Raw genomic sequence first — 18273 nt, 5'->3', positions numbered from 1 at the left:
TCAGCCATAGAAAAGAAAGAAATCCTGCCATTTGTGACAACATGAGATCATTGTGCTAAGTGAAATCAATCAGACAGAGAAAGAAAATATGGTATGTTCTTACCTATATGTGGGATCTAAAACAAATAAACAAATGAAACCAAACTTATAGAGGGAAAAAACCTGATCTGTGATTACCTGAGGAGGGGGGTGGGTGGAGAGGGAATTGGCGGAAGGTGGTCAAAACATCTTTTGATCAAATTGATCAAAAGATCAATTTCCAGTTCTAAGATAAATAGGTATTGGGGATGTCAGGTATAATATTATGACTATAGTTAACAATTATGTATGATATATTTGAACGTTTTTTTTTTAATTTTAATGTCTATTTTTGAGGGGGGGAGTAGGGGAGGGGAAGAGAGAGAGAGAGAGAGACAGACAGACAGAATCCGAAGCAGGCTCTAGGCTCTGAGCTGTCAGCACAGTGCCCAATGTGGAGCTTGAACCCACAAGCTGTGAGATCATTATCTGAGTCCAAGTCAGATGCCCAACTGACTGAGCCACCCAGGTACCCCTGTATTTGAACTTTAAGAGAATGAACTCTAAGAATTCCCATCACAAAATAGAAAACCTCTTTTCTTTTTCTTTTTCTACACACATATGCATATATATATATATATATATATATATATATACACACACACACACATATATGTATGTATATAGAAATATATACATATATTTCTATATACATACATACATATATATCTATAGGTATATATATACACATATATATCTAATATCTATAATAGGTATATCTATACACATATCTATCTATCTATCTATCTATCTATATATATATATATATATATAGGTATCTATCTGAGATGATAAATGTTAACTAGACTTACTGTGGTAACCATTTCACAATATTTTTAAGTCAAATCCTTATGCCTATATACTTTAAACTTATATAGTGTTGTATGTCAATTTTTTTTAATATTTATTTTTGAGAGGAGTAGGGAAAGGCAGAGAAAGAGGAAGGGAGACAGAAGATCCGAAGCGGCTCTATGCTGACAGCAGAGAACCTGATTAGGGGCTCAAATTCATAAACCGTGAGATCACGATCTGAGCTGAAGCTGGACTCTCAGCAGAGTAAGCCACCCGGGTGCCCTTGTCAATTTTATCTCAGTAAAATTGGGGGAAAAAATTTAAAGATCATAACCTAGAATGAATAGAAAGAGGAAATATACTCATCTTGCTGTTAATTCAATCCTTCATATTTGTAACATGTATTATAACTGAAATCCAAAACATAAGAAACTACTATTTACATCAACAAACAGTGGCTGACCACAGCACCATGAGTTAAAACATACTTTATAAGTAGCTAATAGGAACAAATTATTGACAAATGGTAATTCAGTTTGTCTACTGAGAAATGGACACATCAACAAATTAGTGATAAAATACTTGGTCTATGAATTTTATCCTAGACTTGGTAAACAAGAGAATATCAGGAAATATATGACTGGAGAGTTTTGGGAACCTCCAAAAGTCTAGTCAAGGTGCTTTGATACAACCTCAGGGAGGCAGGGCAGGAGGATGTGACAGTGAACCCACATGTAGTTGCTTGTGTGGGCTACCTGTCTGGAGACTGTGGGAAAAATAAAGGAGATGATCCATATGGAGCATAGACACAAAGTCTACGAGAGAGGCAGAACTTGTGCGTCTTGAAAGTTTTTTTTTTTTTAAGAGAGAGACAGAGACAGCACAAGTGGGGGAGGGGCAGAGAGAAGTAGAGAGAGAATCCCAAGCAGGCTTCACACTGTCAGTGCAGAACCCAATGGGGGGCTTCAAACCATGAAGCCATGAATTGTTGAGCTGAGTTGAAACCAAGAGTTGGACCCTCAACTGACTGAGCCACACAGGCGCCCCCGTCTGTGCATCTTTCTTTAATGGCCTTCAGGGGCAATAAGCCTGACCATGTCATACCTATATGACATGCATTAGTTTTCAAAATCAAATGAAATGCAAACAGATTAAATTTCTTATGGGCTGGTGGGGGTTATGAGGGTGGCTCAAAACTGTAATGTGTTCCAGGTCCAAATGTAACCCTCAGGCATAGCAAGGTACATTAACTTACATAGGTACAATTTCAGAATTTCAAAAAGGATAAATTGTCTGGTTAATGAATAATCAGGTAAATCTAAACTTCTAAAGTAAATATCTAAGAAGGAAATAATTTCATATATAATCATCAGAACTTGATGGAACCTATGTTTTATTTATTTTATATATACATATATATATATATATACACACACACACACACATACACACATATATATGTATGTGTGTGTGTGTATAATTTATTGTCAAATTAGCTAACATACAGTGTATACAGTGTGCTCTTGGTTTGGGGGGTAAATTCCCGTGATTCATCGCTTACATAAAACACCCAGTACTCAACCCAACAAGTGCCCTCCTCAATGCCCATCACCCATTTCCCCTATCCCCTGCCCCCCTATCAACCCTCGTTTTTTCCTCTGTATTTAAGAGTCTCTTATGGTTTGCCTCCTCTCTGTTTGAAACTATTTTTTCCCCTTTTCTGCCCCCATGGTCTTCTGTTAAGTTTTTCAAGTTCCACATATGGAGTGAAAATATATGATTTCTTTCTCTGACTTATTTTACTTAGCATAATACCTTCCAGGTCCACCCACGTTGTTGCAAATGTCAGGATTTCATTCTTTCTCATTGCCAAGTAGTATTCCATTGTATATATAAACCACATCTTCTTTATCTATTCATCAGTTGATGGACATTTGGGCTCTTTCCATAATTTGGCTATTGTTGAAAGGGCTGCTATAAACATTGGGGCACAAGTGCCTCTATGCATCAGCACTCCTGTATCCCTTGGATAAATTCCTAGTAGCTCTATCGCTGGGTCATAAGGTAGCTATGTTTTAAACAGTAAATCTTGAAGAGTGATGAGCTGGCAAGTTCTCCTCTAAAGTAGTGGGCACGGGGAAGGCAGAATTCTTAAAATCACCACCTATTGTTAATCCTTGACTCAAAGGAAGCATAGGACTACTCACCTGCAAGTAGCAAGGAAAGACTGAAAACTGATTCATCTTATTTGCTTATGTGGTTACAAGCCAAGACTTTGCTGAGTGGTCTTCTGGGGTAAGGGCTGATAGGATAAGTGAGTTTTCTGGATATAAGAACTATTGTGGACCATAAAGAACTAGGTGTCAGTTCTGTGTAATCATAGCCTATTGGAGAATCTGTTAAAGGCTAATAGTTGATCATACTCATGAGTGCCCCCTATGTGCTGGGCACTGTGGAAGCACGTAGTAAAAGCAGGAGGATGGTGCTGAGCTTTGTGAAGATTTTCTCGTACAAAGGTGCTTCAGAAGAAAGCAGTGACAAATAAAAAGATACACATTAAACACAAAAATCCTATAAAAAGAAATGATTGACTATCTCGTCCTTCTCCCACCTCACACACCAGCAGCTAACACCGTGGTCCCCTTTCTACACTTTTCCCATCCCCACTGCACAAACTTATCTTCCAAGCTATGAAAAATCTAACACTTACACATATTTATTGAATACATTCTAGCTGTCCTTAATGCTAAGCTTAAGATGAGCATATGACATAGATTTAGTACCCACTGTACCTGTGTTGACGATAAGTAAATGCCTATTTTATACAATAACCAACATGTTAATTTTCCTGACATAACACCATTCTGTAATATACCCTCCTGTAATTTTCTTTGGCTAAGATTATTCCATATGTTCTGTTTAAATGCATGACACAGGAATTTCTTACTCCTTCTGTTAGTGCTATCTTTTCTTTTTTTTTTTTTCCAACGTTTATTTATTTTTGGGACAGAGAGAGACAGAGCATGAACGGGGGAGGGTCAGAGAGAGAGGGAGACACAGAATCGGAAGCAGACTCCAGGCTCTGAGCCATCAGCCCAGAGCCCGACGCGGGGCTCGAACTCACGGACCGCGAGATCGTGACCTGGGTGAAGTCGGACGCTCAACCGACTGCGCCACCCAGGCGCCCCTAGTGCTATCTTTTCTAAGTAAATGTCTATCACGTGGGTATTTCTCCACCAATGAAGCAAATTAACCAAACTCGAAACCCAAAACATCTTTATATAATTTGTCTATAAAATGTGCATCTAATATTCCCCTGAAACTATTCATATAGAATGTGAACGATGAGCATATATGTTTAACATTAATAAAGAGTATTTACTTCTCTAACATTTAAAATAAAGATTGTCAGAAACAGAGTGATAGACCACAGAAGTGTAGATGCTACCCCATGTCTAAGAGGAATTAATGATAAAGTAAAATAAGGTGGCCTGGTTAGCTCCCACGTTTGGACTCAGGGACCCCAGAAGGGATCGCTTCTCGGCCTTTTGGCTAAGATCAAGTGTAGGGACCCCAGAAGGGAAAAGTACCTCAAGGTTGGGCAGGATCGTGCTTTCTGGGAGCGCCTGTGGGAGCTGCAGAACCCTCACTCCTGTTCCTGACTGCAAAGGTGGCAGAATCCTCAGAAAAGGTGCTTTTATTCTCCTATGGCCCCAGCCTAGTCGGTAGCGTCTAAGGGCTCCCTGGAGGGGTGGGCTGCGAGATACAGTGCATGCCCACTCCACTGGGAAGGGGACAAAGCAGTTCCCTAGTTCTGCTCTCATCCCCAGCAGGACACACGATCAGGAAACACAACCAGCCACAGACAGAGCACGCCTCTGAGACAACACCGGTCATTACGGCCCCGGAAAACTTGGCATTATTTGGATTTCGTGAATCCCAGCACTGCCCTAATTCCCAAACCATCAGGTCGTTCAGGGGAACCTAGAAGGAAGCAGAATGAGTGTGACGATGAAGAAGCTCCCGGCATTCACCTCTGTATTTCAGCTTCTCCCCACTTTACTCTGGGCCACCTTATGTAGCAGCAGAGGGGGGAAGGAAGGACCCTGAAAAATCAGCTGGTTCCAAGCAACAGCTCAAGATGTGGAGATGCCGTAGAGAGCAGGTTATGGAGGCAGGGAGCAGACCGGGGAGTCTGAGGAGAAACATGGAGTCCCAGTGGGGCTTATTAGAACATGCCTGAGGAGGGGTTTTCTAGAACACAAACCATTCAAATAGGTCAGCCTTGGCAATACTCTCTAATCTTGATTCTGAGGTGAGGAGATTCTAGGGGTCCAGTCCCTCAGGCCAGGGGGAGAGAACCCTCTGGAAGGCATCTTCCCCTTGAAGCTTCCTACCTCTTCTGGGTTGGGAGAGAATTTCCTACCTGTGATGATGTCATGTTTATTTGCATCCTACTGTTTTCCTATACTGGATGTGAGGGACTCAAAATGTTATCTGAGAAATCTCTTATCAATCAAGCATGAGATTCACAAACTAATTAGTTCATTACAGTGTGATTCCTGGCTTCCTGGGGTTATCCCATAAACTTAGGGAAAACTGGTTACAATTATCAAGTTTCTTTTCTTTTTATGTTTCAGGTGGCTTGTAGAAAAATGTGGATATCTGGAAACTGATGTTTAAAAGAAAAAAAATAGCGGTACACTGAAGTTGTGAAAATAATAGGGTTTTTCTCATTCATCACTGTATGACTATCAGTTATAAAAAGTAGGAACTTTGAACTAAGACAATAAGGAAATTAAATATAAATTTTTATGATACCAAACAAACTTTAACTTTGGGAAATGCATCATCTCAAAAGTACATGTTCTCTAGTACATATCAAGGTAACATTGTTTTAACTTAGGGACAACTTCTAAAAGTGGTCAGAGTAGGGGCATCTGGCTGGCTCAGTCCATAGAACATGCAACTCTCAATCTCGGGATCATGAGGTCAAGCCCATGTTGGATGTAGAGCTTACTTTAAACAAAAAGTGGTCAGGGGTGCCTGGGTTGCTCATTGGTTTAAGCATCCAACTCTTGATTTCAGCTCAGGTCACAATCTCACCATTCATGACTTCAAGCCCCATGTACTGTTGACAACACAGGGCCTGTTTGGGATTGGGATTCTCTGTCTTCCTTTGTCTCTGTCTCTTCCCTGCTCACATTTGCATGTTCATCCTCTGTCTCAAAAATAAACAAACATTAAAAAAATGAAAATAAGAAATTTTAAAAAGTGGTCAGAGTAAAACATAAACATATGTAAAACATAAATGTTTACAAAGGAAAATAACACATAGCATAATTAACTCTTAATTGCAAAAAATATATTTTTTTTAAAAAAATATATTCTTTTTTATATTATCTGTTAGCATCAGACATTTTCTAACCACCAATCTTATGGTTATCTCAAGGTCCACCAGAATTTGGACATCATTTCCATTTGGAAGTAGAATAAAAATCAATACTTTGATAATTTAAACACTTCCCAAAGTAAATTGTCTCAATAATCGGTTTGAAAAATGTTGGCTTTTTAATGTTTACTTATTTATATATATAGAGAGTGTGTGTGCATGCAAGCAGGGAAGGGGCAGAGAGAGAGGGAGAGAGGGGGAATCTTAAGCAGGGACACCGGGCTCGAACTCATGAACCGTGAGATCATGCCCTGAGCCAAAACCAAGAGTAGGACACTTAATTGACTGAGCCACAGGCGCCCTAACAAAATGTTGGCTTTTAATTGATGAACTAAGTATCTGAGTCAGGGATGAACATATCTTCAGAAAGTCATAACATATATAATTAATGGAAAATAGCAATTGCTATTATCAATGTTTCACTTGGAATCTTGAAAACTGGGAAAATAAAGAGGCAGAATTTGTTAGTTCATTGAGCACAGCCCAAGGTATAGAAACTTCAGTTGTAGACATCTAGGTTCATGGTAAGAATAAATTGTGATCTATTGGGAGGAATTTTTCTACAGTTTTGAAGAAGTACCTTTCAGCACTATTCAAATCATCTGTTCTGATTCTAGGCTCTTTGATCCATATATCACTGTTTATTCATTTCTTGGATTTTTGAAAAGAGAACTGGGTTATTTTGGATAATGGGTATAGGTACTCCTTTCCCTGGGAAGAAACATCCTTCACTATAAAGGTTGAAATTGCATCTGGGTTAATCATAATTATCTTGTGAGTTTTGTGAGAGTCATTAAGTTCTGACAATTCTGATCAATTCCAGATTAACTGACAGAAAACTAGTTTCCAGACCTTCCAAACTGATGACCAGGACTTAGGCCCCCAAAGTTTTTTTCAAGAGAAGTTGAATTGAGTTTCTTTTTTTCCCTTTTTCTGGGATCCATTGAGCCACTGATGACTGTCCATGTGTTCCGTAGTGCCCATAAACTCCCAATGAAGAAGCCTCACACAAGATAAACCCTGAGGCTAAAATTGCGGTTCTATAGCCTGATCATCAGGATTTCCATAGAAAAAGGTTAACCAAGAAAGATTAGTATGCTTATTATTAAGGACTAAACATTAACCCCATAAGCAAGAACATTTGAAATGATAGTTGTTCAATAATATAAAACACTTTGAAGTAACTAAGTAGTTTCTTTTAATCCCCCATATTCCTAACTGTTCAGTAGAGTTTAACTCCACTAAAGCTTGATAGAACTTATTTCTTCAATTTACTTCAGGGTGTAATTTACAATCAAAACGTTCCTATAACTGTGCTTAAAAGACTTTACTTATCTTCAAGTTCAATGGCTTTGCAAGTACCTGAGCCTTAACTATATCCCAAAATACAATTTAAAAATTACAATTTGTAAAAGGTATTAATTTACTGAATACACCTTAAAAACATGTTATTTTCTTCTATCAGTAGAAAAAGAACTAATAAAATTGTAAAATGTAAAAGTAATAAAAGCTTCAAAATTTTGCCCATGTATTTAGCCACCATAGAATTTAGAGTTTTGTTTTTGTTTTGTTTTGTTTTGTTTTTACTTTCATGAGGAGGAAATCTTTGCAACTGCATAAAAACCTCACTTAACCCTTTTTATTTTGAGATTACAGTAATGCACACGGCATTCCATATAGAGAATGACGAAATTCCTGTTTGTAAGGCTATCATTTGAAATTTATTTCAAGAAAAGCCAGTGAATAATAAATCATGCACTTTCCCTATTTTGTTTACTTTTTAATCATCAAAGGATCAACTAGCCCTTTGGACATTCTATCTTTTATTCATATCCTTTTTATACATCATTCATCGTGTACATTTCCTATAAACATTCTCTTACAGAACATCTCCCATATCTCTATTTTCTAAACACAACAATGGAGAAATCTTGTTAAAGCTTCTACATTGTGTAAGTAGTGGCTTTTGCAAATCCTCCTAGATTTCTGTGAGAAACTTGGTTTTATCTTTAAATTTGTTTTTAATTTTTTTAAGTTTATTTATTTTGAGAGAGAGAGAGAGAGAGAGAGAGAGCACAGGTAGGGGAAGGGGCAGAAAGAGAGGGAGAGACTCTCAAGCAGGCTCCACACTGTAAGTGCAGAGCTTGACATGGGGCTCAAACCCACAAACCACGAGATCATGACCTGAGCCGAAATCAAGAGTCAGAAGCTCAACTCACTGAGCCACACAGGCACCCTGGTTTTATCTTTAAAATCAAGGAGAGAAAAAATAGATTTAGTATACTGGGTAAGCAGTGGAATGCATAGTTTTTTTTATCTCAGATTTAGAAGATTGTGAAATTGAATGAGGTCATTCCATGAGATGTAGCTGTAAATGCTGACCCAAGATGAAGCAGAGGGTTGGATTCATTACCTCCAGATGATCCAGCACTGAAAAGGAGAAACAGTTACCCTCACTTTCTTTACCCAAAGAAAGCACACATTCTCACAGGCTCATCTAGGGTATTGTGCTTAGGTCCTCTTTAGAGGCTCACCTTGCAGGAAAAAAATCATTTTGCTCTAGAAGGTGGTTATAGGAAATATTCACAATGAGTCAATCCAGATCAAGGTTTCCTGGTCCCAGAAACCGCTAATAAGTGTTACAAAAAAATTGTTTATGTGATCAAATAAGTTTGGAAAATATTGGCTAAAAACTGGAATAAAAATCTTCTTTACTGCAGATATTCTTACAGTTTTCACAATGATAATATGAATTGTGAGCTCTAAAGTAAGGCATCTAATACGCAATAATTTTCAAACTTACTTGACCATAGAGTTTATGTTAAAGCCCTCTTGAGGAGCTGGTGTTTTGAGAAAAACACTTTGAGAGGCATAAGGCTAGACCATAGCTTGAGAAAGACGTTATAAAGAGTATTGTTCTAGGTCTGCAGCTTCCAAATCTTGGCTCATGGACCAGCTGCATTACAATTAGCTATTGATAATGTTTTTTAAGTTTATTTATTTTAAGAGAGAGAGAGACAGAGAGAGAGAGTGAGAGAGAAAGCAGGGGAGGGGCAGAGAGAGAGGGAGAGAGAGAATCCCAAGCAGACTCCATATTGTCAGTGCAGAGCCTGACATGAGGCTCAATGTCAGGAACCGTGAGATCGTGACCTAAGCTGAAATCAAGAGTCAGACACTTAACCAACTGAGCTACCCAGGTGTCTCGACAATATATCAAGATATAGATCTCTAAGACATATCCCACATCCACTGAATCAGTGATCTAAGTGGTGGCTCAGAAGACTGACTGTATTTTTAATAAGGGTCTCAGACAATTCTCATGCTAATCTAGAGTTGGAAGCTCTTGAGATAATATCTTCCTAGGTCACTATCAACCTGACGCCATAATATTTTCATAGGCTCTCTTCATTCCTGGGACTCTTTTTTTTAAATATGTATATATATATGTATATGTAATATACATATATATATACATGTATATATGTACACATACATATGTATATATACATGTATATATATGTACATATACATATGTATATATATATTTTAAATAAATAAATATATACATATACACACACACACACACACACACACACACACACACACACACATATATACGAGAGATGGAGAGGACAAGCCAGGAAGGGGCAGAGAGAGAGGGTGAGAGAAATCCCAAGCGGGCTCTGTGCTGTCAGCACAACATGGGGCTTGAACTCATGAACTGTGAGTTCATGACCTGAGCTGAAACCAAGAGTCAGATGCTTAACTGACTGAGCCACCCAGGTGTGCCCCCAGCACTCTCTTTAAGGCATTCTTCACTTCTGAGTTCCTAAGACTATAGATCAGGGGGTTGAGCATGGGATTGAAAAGGCTGTGAAACAGGAGGAGATATTTCTTCTGCTCCTTGGGGTTCCCATATCTGGGCCCAACATACATTATAATGGCCGTGCCATAAAAGAGTCCAACCACACAGAGATGGGATGAGCAGGTAGAGAAGGCTTTTCTTTGACCTTCCCCAGACTGGATCCTGAGGATGGCACAGAGGATGCACATATATGAGATTACAATCGAGGAGAAGGGTCCCACTAGTACGGAAATTGCTCCAGCCAATACCACAATCTCATTGATGTGTGTATCTGCACAGACAAGTTTGAGAACAGCCATGATTTCACAGAAAAAGTGATTGATTTTCTGGGATCTACAGAAGGGTAAGGGTAGAAGTAACATGAGATGAATCAAAGACAGAAGGACTCCAAAGGTCCAGGAAGTCACCACCAGCATGATGCAGACTCTCCAGCTCATGATGACAGGATATCGGAGCGGGTGGCAGATGGCCACATACCGATCATAGGACATCACCACCAGGAGAAGACATTCTGTGACAGCAAAAGTCAAAAAGAGAAAGGTCTGTGTCATGCAGCCAGCAAAGGAGATGGCCTGGTCTGGCTTCAGGAGGTTTACCAGCATCTGGGGCACTGTGTTGCAGGCATAGGCTATGTCAACGATGGCCAGGTGGGAGAGGAAGAAGTACATGGGGGTGTGCAGTCTGGAGTCCAGCCAGATGAGTCCCAGGATGAGCCCATTCCCCAGCAGGGTAAAGGCGTAGAACAGGGAGAAGATACCAAAGAGAAGCATCTGAATCCTCAGAGCAAGGGGAAATCCCAATAGGGTAAACTCTGTGATAGAGGTCATATTGGCTCCCATATCCCTATGATGGAATAGAGTTAATGTATACGACTTAAGAGAAATCATTCGAAATAAATTTATGTTGTTTGAAACCTTTTTTTTTAGGACAGAAAGTTATTCAGAAACACTTTCAGTACATTTTTATGTATTTTTTTTTAATTTTTTTTCAACGTTTTTTATTTATTTTTGGGACAGAGAGAGACAGAGCATGAACGGGGGAGGGGCAGAGAGAGAGGGAGACACAGACTCGGAAACAGGCTCCAGGCTCCGAGCCATCAGCCCAGAGCCCGACGCGGGGCTCGAACTCACGGACCGCGAGATCGTGACCTGGCTGATGTCGGACGCCCAACCAACTGCGCCACCCAGGTGCCCCGATTTTTATGTATTTTAATGAATGTTTAAAGACTTTAGTAGCCCTGAAATAAATTTAAAAATAGATACACACACACACACACACACACACACACACACACACGTTTCCTTTGTCATTAATGTTATTAGCAGAGTCTAAATTTTCAAAATAAATACATTGTCACCTGTCAGATACACAGTTTTTGTTTCATTCAGTGAGCTACCCCATATTCTTCAAATGAATTCTGCTTTTCTTTGCCAAAGTCCTTAAACAGCAGTAAGTCTAATCTTGAGTTGGAAGGGCTCATTAAGAATAACAATATACTAGGGTTAGCTATACCATCAGCCAGATTCACCATTAGCCATTAACCTGTCACCTGCTTGTCTAAACACACTTTGGGGGGGGGGCAGAGGGAGAAAGAGAGAGAGAGACTCTTAAGCAGGCTCCACACCCAGAGCAGAGTCCAACTTGGGGCTCGATCTCACAACCATGAGATCATGACCTGACTGGAAATCAAGAGTCAGATGCTTAACCGACTGAGCCATCCAGGTGCCCATAAACACATTTTCCGCTCCTACATCTACTGTCACCTCTATAGCTAGTATCTCACCAACTCTCTTCTTGATCAAGTGCAAATACTTATTTTCAGCCTAAAATACCACTTTTCTTACTTAGTTTTTCACAATATTTAGATGAACGTATATGTGAATGACTGAATAGCTTTATACTATCATTTATTTAAATATAAGAACAGAATCAAAATTTTGTCACATTTCGACTCAATGTGGCCAAACACTCTAATAATACCAATTTTAGACACTGTCTCTGCAGGGAACTGACAATAACTCCTAGACTTCTGTAAAGGATACTGCAGAAGGGGTCTCTGAAGTCCTCGAGAGATTGAACTAAATCTTCTTTCTCTATGACTTCACAATTAAAGTGTAAGTACATTTTTTTTCAACCATGTGACTACAGGTAGCCGGTGCCAACTATGAACCAGGAAGAGCATGTCTCTTGATCTTGGACTATGAGTCAGAACTGTGAGAAATAAATTACTGTTATTTATAAGCTAAAAATAAAAAATAAAAAATAAAATGTAAGTACAAACATGACATTACCCTTCTCGCTTAAACTTTATTCCCAACTTTTACGTAAGACCGTCTTGTCTTGGAGGCAATCAGGATGAACAATAAATCCTAATTTAAATGGCTATAAAACTATAAACTTACTTAAAAATGACCCCATGTGCACTGAAACTCTCTTATAACCACTCCAATAAGAAGTGTCATGTCCAGGATGTTGAAAATAATTTCAAGTATTTACTGATTTCCTGTAACGCACCTGCCATTGTTCTTTGGGTAGAGGTATCATGATAGGAAATTGGGCTTCATACTATCGCACATAATAAATAGATAAGCATTTGCACACTTATTCAATAACCCTGGATAGTCTTTCTTATATATTTAGATATTTGACTTCCCTGTATGAGTGACACAGTAAATCTAGTTTTTTAATAGAGAAGTGCTGGGATTTTTGTTTAATATTAAATCTTTACCAGAAAGTCACTTGTACATACTTACCTCCTTATCTTGGAAAGAGCTACCAGTCAAAAGCAGCCATTAGTACATTGATTGTATTAACATAATGATATATTAAGAATATATTTTACTCGGAATATCCTATTATTTAAACTATCAGTGAGCAAAATTTGAGACTTAATAACAATGTACTTTTGCATGATATTAAATTGTGATAGCAAAAGCTAACAGGCAATGAAAATGATGCTAAAATATATTTGGCCAGAACTTACGAAAGCAATTAGGAAACCCGCATGTCTAGAGATGACTGTTGTATAAAGATCCCAATACATCTTCACGCAGAAAAGGCAAACATATCTAGGGTGGCTGAATTTACTGATGGTACTGGAAGCCTTGTTGCTCATCTGAGAACTGCCAAGGAAGGATTTTGGCTCTTCAAGTTGCCTTTAAGAAAAGGCTTTATTAATTTATCATCTCCACAGGGCACCTTCCCAATTGCCTTGAGACTCTGTGTGGGATACGAGACAGGTCTCTCCTGTACCAGCATGCTCCCTACAGACACATGAAGAACCGAACCACTGTTATCCTCCTGAGAGGGGAGAGGAATGGCAGTCCCTGTCTCCTTCTGTCTTTCAAGAAGCCAGAGAGACAGTGAAATCTTTAGAAGTTAAGATAGAAACAAGTAGTACCTTTCTAGCTAAAAGAATACACACTAATATCAAGTCGTACTCTGGCACCACATGAACATTACAGCTACCCAAATACACGAATGTGTTATAGTTTCATGAATTTTTATGTTGTTCCACATCCTAAACATTCAGGAGGCCCTTGGGAGATTCAAAGATCCATGCCTGGTTATTCTTTGGTAGTGAAATAGAAACATGACATTAATTTCTACAGCCTTATTTCTTCAGGGTGGTCTAGTTCTCCAACCATCCTGAAGGTAGTAGGAAAATGAACCTGAATTCAAATGTCTTAATCATGACATCATTTTAGATAGCAGCTGCATCCTTGATCATAGATCTAGAGTGTGTGGGCATCTATGCTGGGAATCCATGGTAGCCATGCCCTGCTACTTGTTGATCTGCCTGGAGGGGCTGAGAAAAGTTCATTTTAGAACACTTTTCCTTTCTGATAACATCTGGTCCTGTCCTTCTGGGAAAGAGTTCTGTAAAAGCAGGAGGCCAATTCCTATCCTCTCTACTCTTATGGATGCAGCTAAATATATGTAATCTACCTACCAGTGTAGGCATATACCTATCACAGTATATTCTGCAGGATGTTATTGACAATCCAGTGCCCCAAATCTTTGTGTCAGGTCACAATTTCTATCAGGTCTACAATTTCTGAGTAATACGATATGAGCTGGGAGCAGTGAATCCCTTGGTCATCTGCTGTGAAGCAGGTCTAATGGACTAAGGTGATATTCTGTTGGCAAGCATATCAAAAGTCAGATTTTCTAATAGCCCTCCAATCGAGGTCCTGGCCAAGGTACTACAGTAAGAAAGGGAAATTCATAGTTGTATGTCATCTGCAATCATGATAAATCGTTGCTCCATATAGGATAGAAGGAATTAGCGTGCTCATAATGGATTCACTGGTCTCTTTAAGGGGAAGGCACCATATTGAGGGCCCAGCATTGGTCTCTGATGCTGATGGAACATGTAGTCAGCTGAGGAGAGCAGCAGAGTAGAGCCTCCTTGGTGTGGGGCAGCCTATGCTGTTGGATTCACGCAAAGCCTCCTTCTCTATTGCCATGGCTACTGCATTTGTGTGCTCTCTGTGCATTCACTGGGGTGGCCAAAAACAAAGTTGGCTGACATTCTGATAGAATCATCTTGTACCTGGTTGTTGAATGTTGGGCTTTTAAAAAGCAACAAGTGCACTTCTAATTTATCTACAAACTACCCAGAAGCTATTTTCAAGCCATAATCTGTTAGAACTGCATCCTGGACAGTCTTCGGGAACTGGGTCAACTAATTATTTTCATCATTTTGCTTCATACACAGTATTAGAAAAACAAGGCATTATGTAAATTTAGAGGAAACGTGTGGCTAGCAGCTAAATCCAGTCCCTTGTATTTTATTATTTTTCTTTAGATACTCTGCTTTGCAGATGCAATTTTTCATGGTGTCTTCCTTGGGTGTCCCTTTCAGCTCTTTCTGAGCATCCCACTTAGCCTTGCCTTTGAGGTCCAAAATTTCAGGCCATTCTGTATTTATGTCACACACAGTCATTTGCTTGTTAGGCATTAATGTGCAATATACAGATTCTCATTCTTTGTGTTCCATTCACCTAATATTCCAACAGTACTCCTTCTGATCTGTGACCAACCAGTCAAACCATTTGCCAATTTCCAGGAGTTTGCATATTCTCACTTCAGGCAACTTCTGTCCCCACAAGGTAGGTGATTAGGTGAATTGCCAGCTATGGAAAATGACAGATTAACCCTTATCTTTAAGGTCCCACACCCACGGTAGATACACTGCACTGAGTGGGAAGAACCATCGGTGATAGAAGATACATGAGGATCTGGGCCATTCAGCTTACTTTTGTCTTCTGCACTTGATCTTGTCCTGACTTATACCACATTCTTTTTATGAGGTATGGCTGCTATGGTTACTGAATCTTATGATTAGGTGGGTTGTGTAACATCTCAGTTCAAAATAAGCAATCCTGCATTTATAGCTACTTGATACTCTATGAATAGTCTGCTAAGGTTCAGTAGTACATCAAGAGTCATGTTTTGAAATGTGTATTGTCTTCTGGTATAGAAGGAAAGACCTTGATGCGGAATTCCTGTTGCCTGTCCAATGACTCACCTATTGGGGCTTGCCAGAGACTCCACATGACATCTTTATCTATTAGAGATACTTTCCAATCCGTGTTGTCTGCTGATCATACAGCCCAAGTGCCAAAGCTATAAAGTATATAGATCCAATAATTTGTATATATTAACACACCTGTGTAAGCCCCATCCAGATCGAGATGTAGAACATCTTCATCACAAGAGAAAAACTCTTTTTTCTTCTTCCCTCACCCCACCACCTGCCCCAAATCACTTCCTTACTCTGTGGAAGGAATTCTGACCTCTATCATAATAGGTTAGCTTTGCTTGTTTCTGAACCTCATTGGAATAATTATTCAGTATGTATGCATGTTTTCATGTCTGTTTCATACATGTTTTCTTCTTTGGTTCAATATAAGGTCCTTGAGATTTATCCATACTTTTGTATGTATGTTGTATACGTCATTTTCTGATACTGCATAATATTCAATATGAACATTTCACAATTTATTCTACTTTTGTGGAAGTTTGTGTTATTTCTAGTTTTTGGCTATTGTAACTAAAACTTCTTTGAATGTTCTTATACATGTGTTCAGTGTGTATATATAAAAGATAGAATTGCCCAATCCTTGGACAGGCATATGTTGAATTTTAGTAGATATTGCCAAACAGTTTTCCAATGTGGTTTTATAATTTTAGTTTCCCACCACCACTTGATATTAATTTTATAATGTTACCCATTGTGGTATTTGTGATTTTATTGATGATTAGCTGTACTGAACACATTATCATATGCTGATTTTTTGAATAATCTTTTGTATGAAGTACCTGTTCAAATCTTTTGCCCAGTTTCAACTGAGTTGTTTTTCTCCTGTCATTGATTTGTAGACATTCTTTCCAGAGTCTGGATCCAAGTGTTTTGCTGAACATGTGTACTAAGTCTGTCTTCTTCCAGATGTGGTTTGCCTCTTCACCTTCTTACTGATTCTTTTGATAAACAGAAATGATTCGTTTTAATGGCATTCAGCTGAATTTCTTCTTTTATGATTAGTGCTTTTAGCTTCCAACTTAAGAAAACAACTCATCCAAAGGTCATACTCCAATTTCTCTCCTCGAAGAGTTATTACTTACTTTCATGTTTAGATCTAAGATGTGCCTCAAATTATCTTTGTGTGTGGTACGAAATATGGGTTGAGGTTCTTTTATTTATTTTTTATAAAGAGGTCGACTGCATTTACCCATTGAGTTACACTGGCAACATTGTCAAAAATACTAATGAAATACGTATGGATCTATTATTGTAGTCTCTATTCTCTTTTCTATCGATTTATCCTTAAACTAATATCATCAATACAACATTATATACTAAGTCTTGCAGTCAAAAATGTAAAGCTTCCAATTTTGTTCTTTCCAAAATTATTTTGATATCTAAGGGTCCTTAAATTTGTATGCAAATCTTTGTGTAAGAATTATGTTTTTAATACTTGTTTTCAACTTAAAAAATTTTCATTTTTAGTTAAACTTTTATTTTTATATAATTGTATGTTCATGTGCAGGTGTAAAAATAATACAAGGGTTATTATATTACCATTATTAAAATACCATACACTCTTTACTGTTTCCCCACATTGGTAACGTCTTTCAAAACTATGATACAACATCACAATCAGCATGTTGACATTGGTTCAGTCGAGGTGAAAACATTTTCATCACCATTGAATCTCTCCCTGTTGCCTTTTTCTAGGCATGTCCTTCCCACCCTCATTGTAACCACAAAAATATTCTCCATTTCTGTAATTTTGATATTTCAAAATTGTTACATAAATGGAATCATACAGTATGTAATCTTATGTGATTAACTTTCTTTTTTTTTTTTTTCACTCAGCGTAATTCTAGGGAGGTTCATCCAGGCTGTTGCAGAAATCAGTAATTGCTCTTTTTTTATTGCTGAGCTGTATTTTTTTTTTTTTTTAAAGAAAGGCAGACTGTCACATGCAGTGCCTCCTTTGGATGTGTCTGGAGTCTTGGAAGCTTGACTAGCCTACATTCTCCTACAAATGGACTATGAGTGCTTGCTTGGAGGTTCTAGAGCAAAGCACAGCTACCTGTATACCCTTAGCCGAAACGGTCCTTCTCTATCAGGGAAGGTTGTCCTCTTCCTGAGGGACAGAAATGCACATGGAGCAGTGAGGGAGGAAGGGGACACCCGCTTAGCCAGCCCGATCAGCCCAAATCGACCCTGGCGATCAATGAGATCGCCCTCACATCTGAGCTGTACTCTATGGTGTGGATGTGGCACCTTTTAACCATTTACCTACTGATGGACGTCTGGATTGTTTCAGTTTTGAGCTATTCTGCCCCAAAATATATAAACATTTGTGTACAGCTTTTGTTTTTGTTTTGGTGTGTGTGTGTATAAGTCCTTTTCCTGAGATTTATGCTTTGGCAGTTTAAAAATTATGAATTAACTTTCCTTAGTAGTTGTAGCATTATGCGAATTATCTCTTATTCGGTGAGCTATAGTAGTTTGTGTTTTTCGGGGAAGTGGACCATTTAATCAAATTACTTGTAATTTCCTTTATCATCC

General features: G+C 38.6%; 1 protein-coding gene across 1 annotated transcript; it reads right to left on the bottom strand.

The window, feature by feature from the left end:
* Positions 1-4325: 4325 nt before the first annotated feature.
* On the bottom strand, positions 4326-11026 carry LOC124523498 (olfactory receptor 13-like). Its single transcript, XM_047095263.1, has 2 exons — positions 10094-11026; positions 4326-4532 (listed from the first exon to the last, which is right to left on the bottom strand). Exons 1-2 carry the CDS (start codon positions 11024-11026, stop codon positions 4326-4328), a joined length of 1140 nt encoding a protein of 379 aa, XP_046951219.1.
* Positions 11027-18273: the final 7247 nt, after the last annotated feature.

Source organism: Lynx rufus, unplaced genomic scaffold (assembly GCF_022079265.1).
Source record: "Lynx rufus isolate CCGP_SWC_20201006 ecotype Redwood Valley unplaced genomic scaffold, mLynRuf1.p SCAF_4, whole genome shotgun sequence".
Lineage (NCBI taxonomy): Eukaryota > Metazoa > Chordata > Mammalia > Carnivora > Felidae > Lynx > Lynx rufus.
This window is presented reverse-complemented; position numbering and strand designations above follow the sequence as displayed.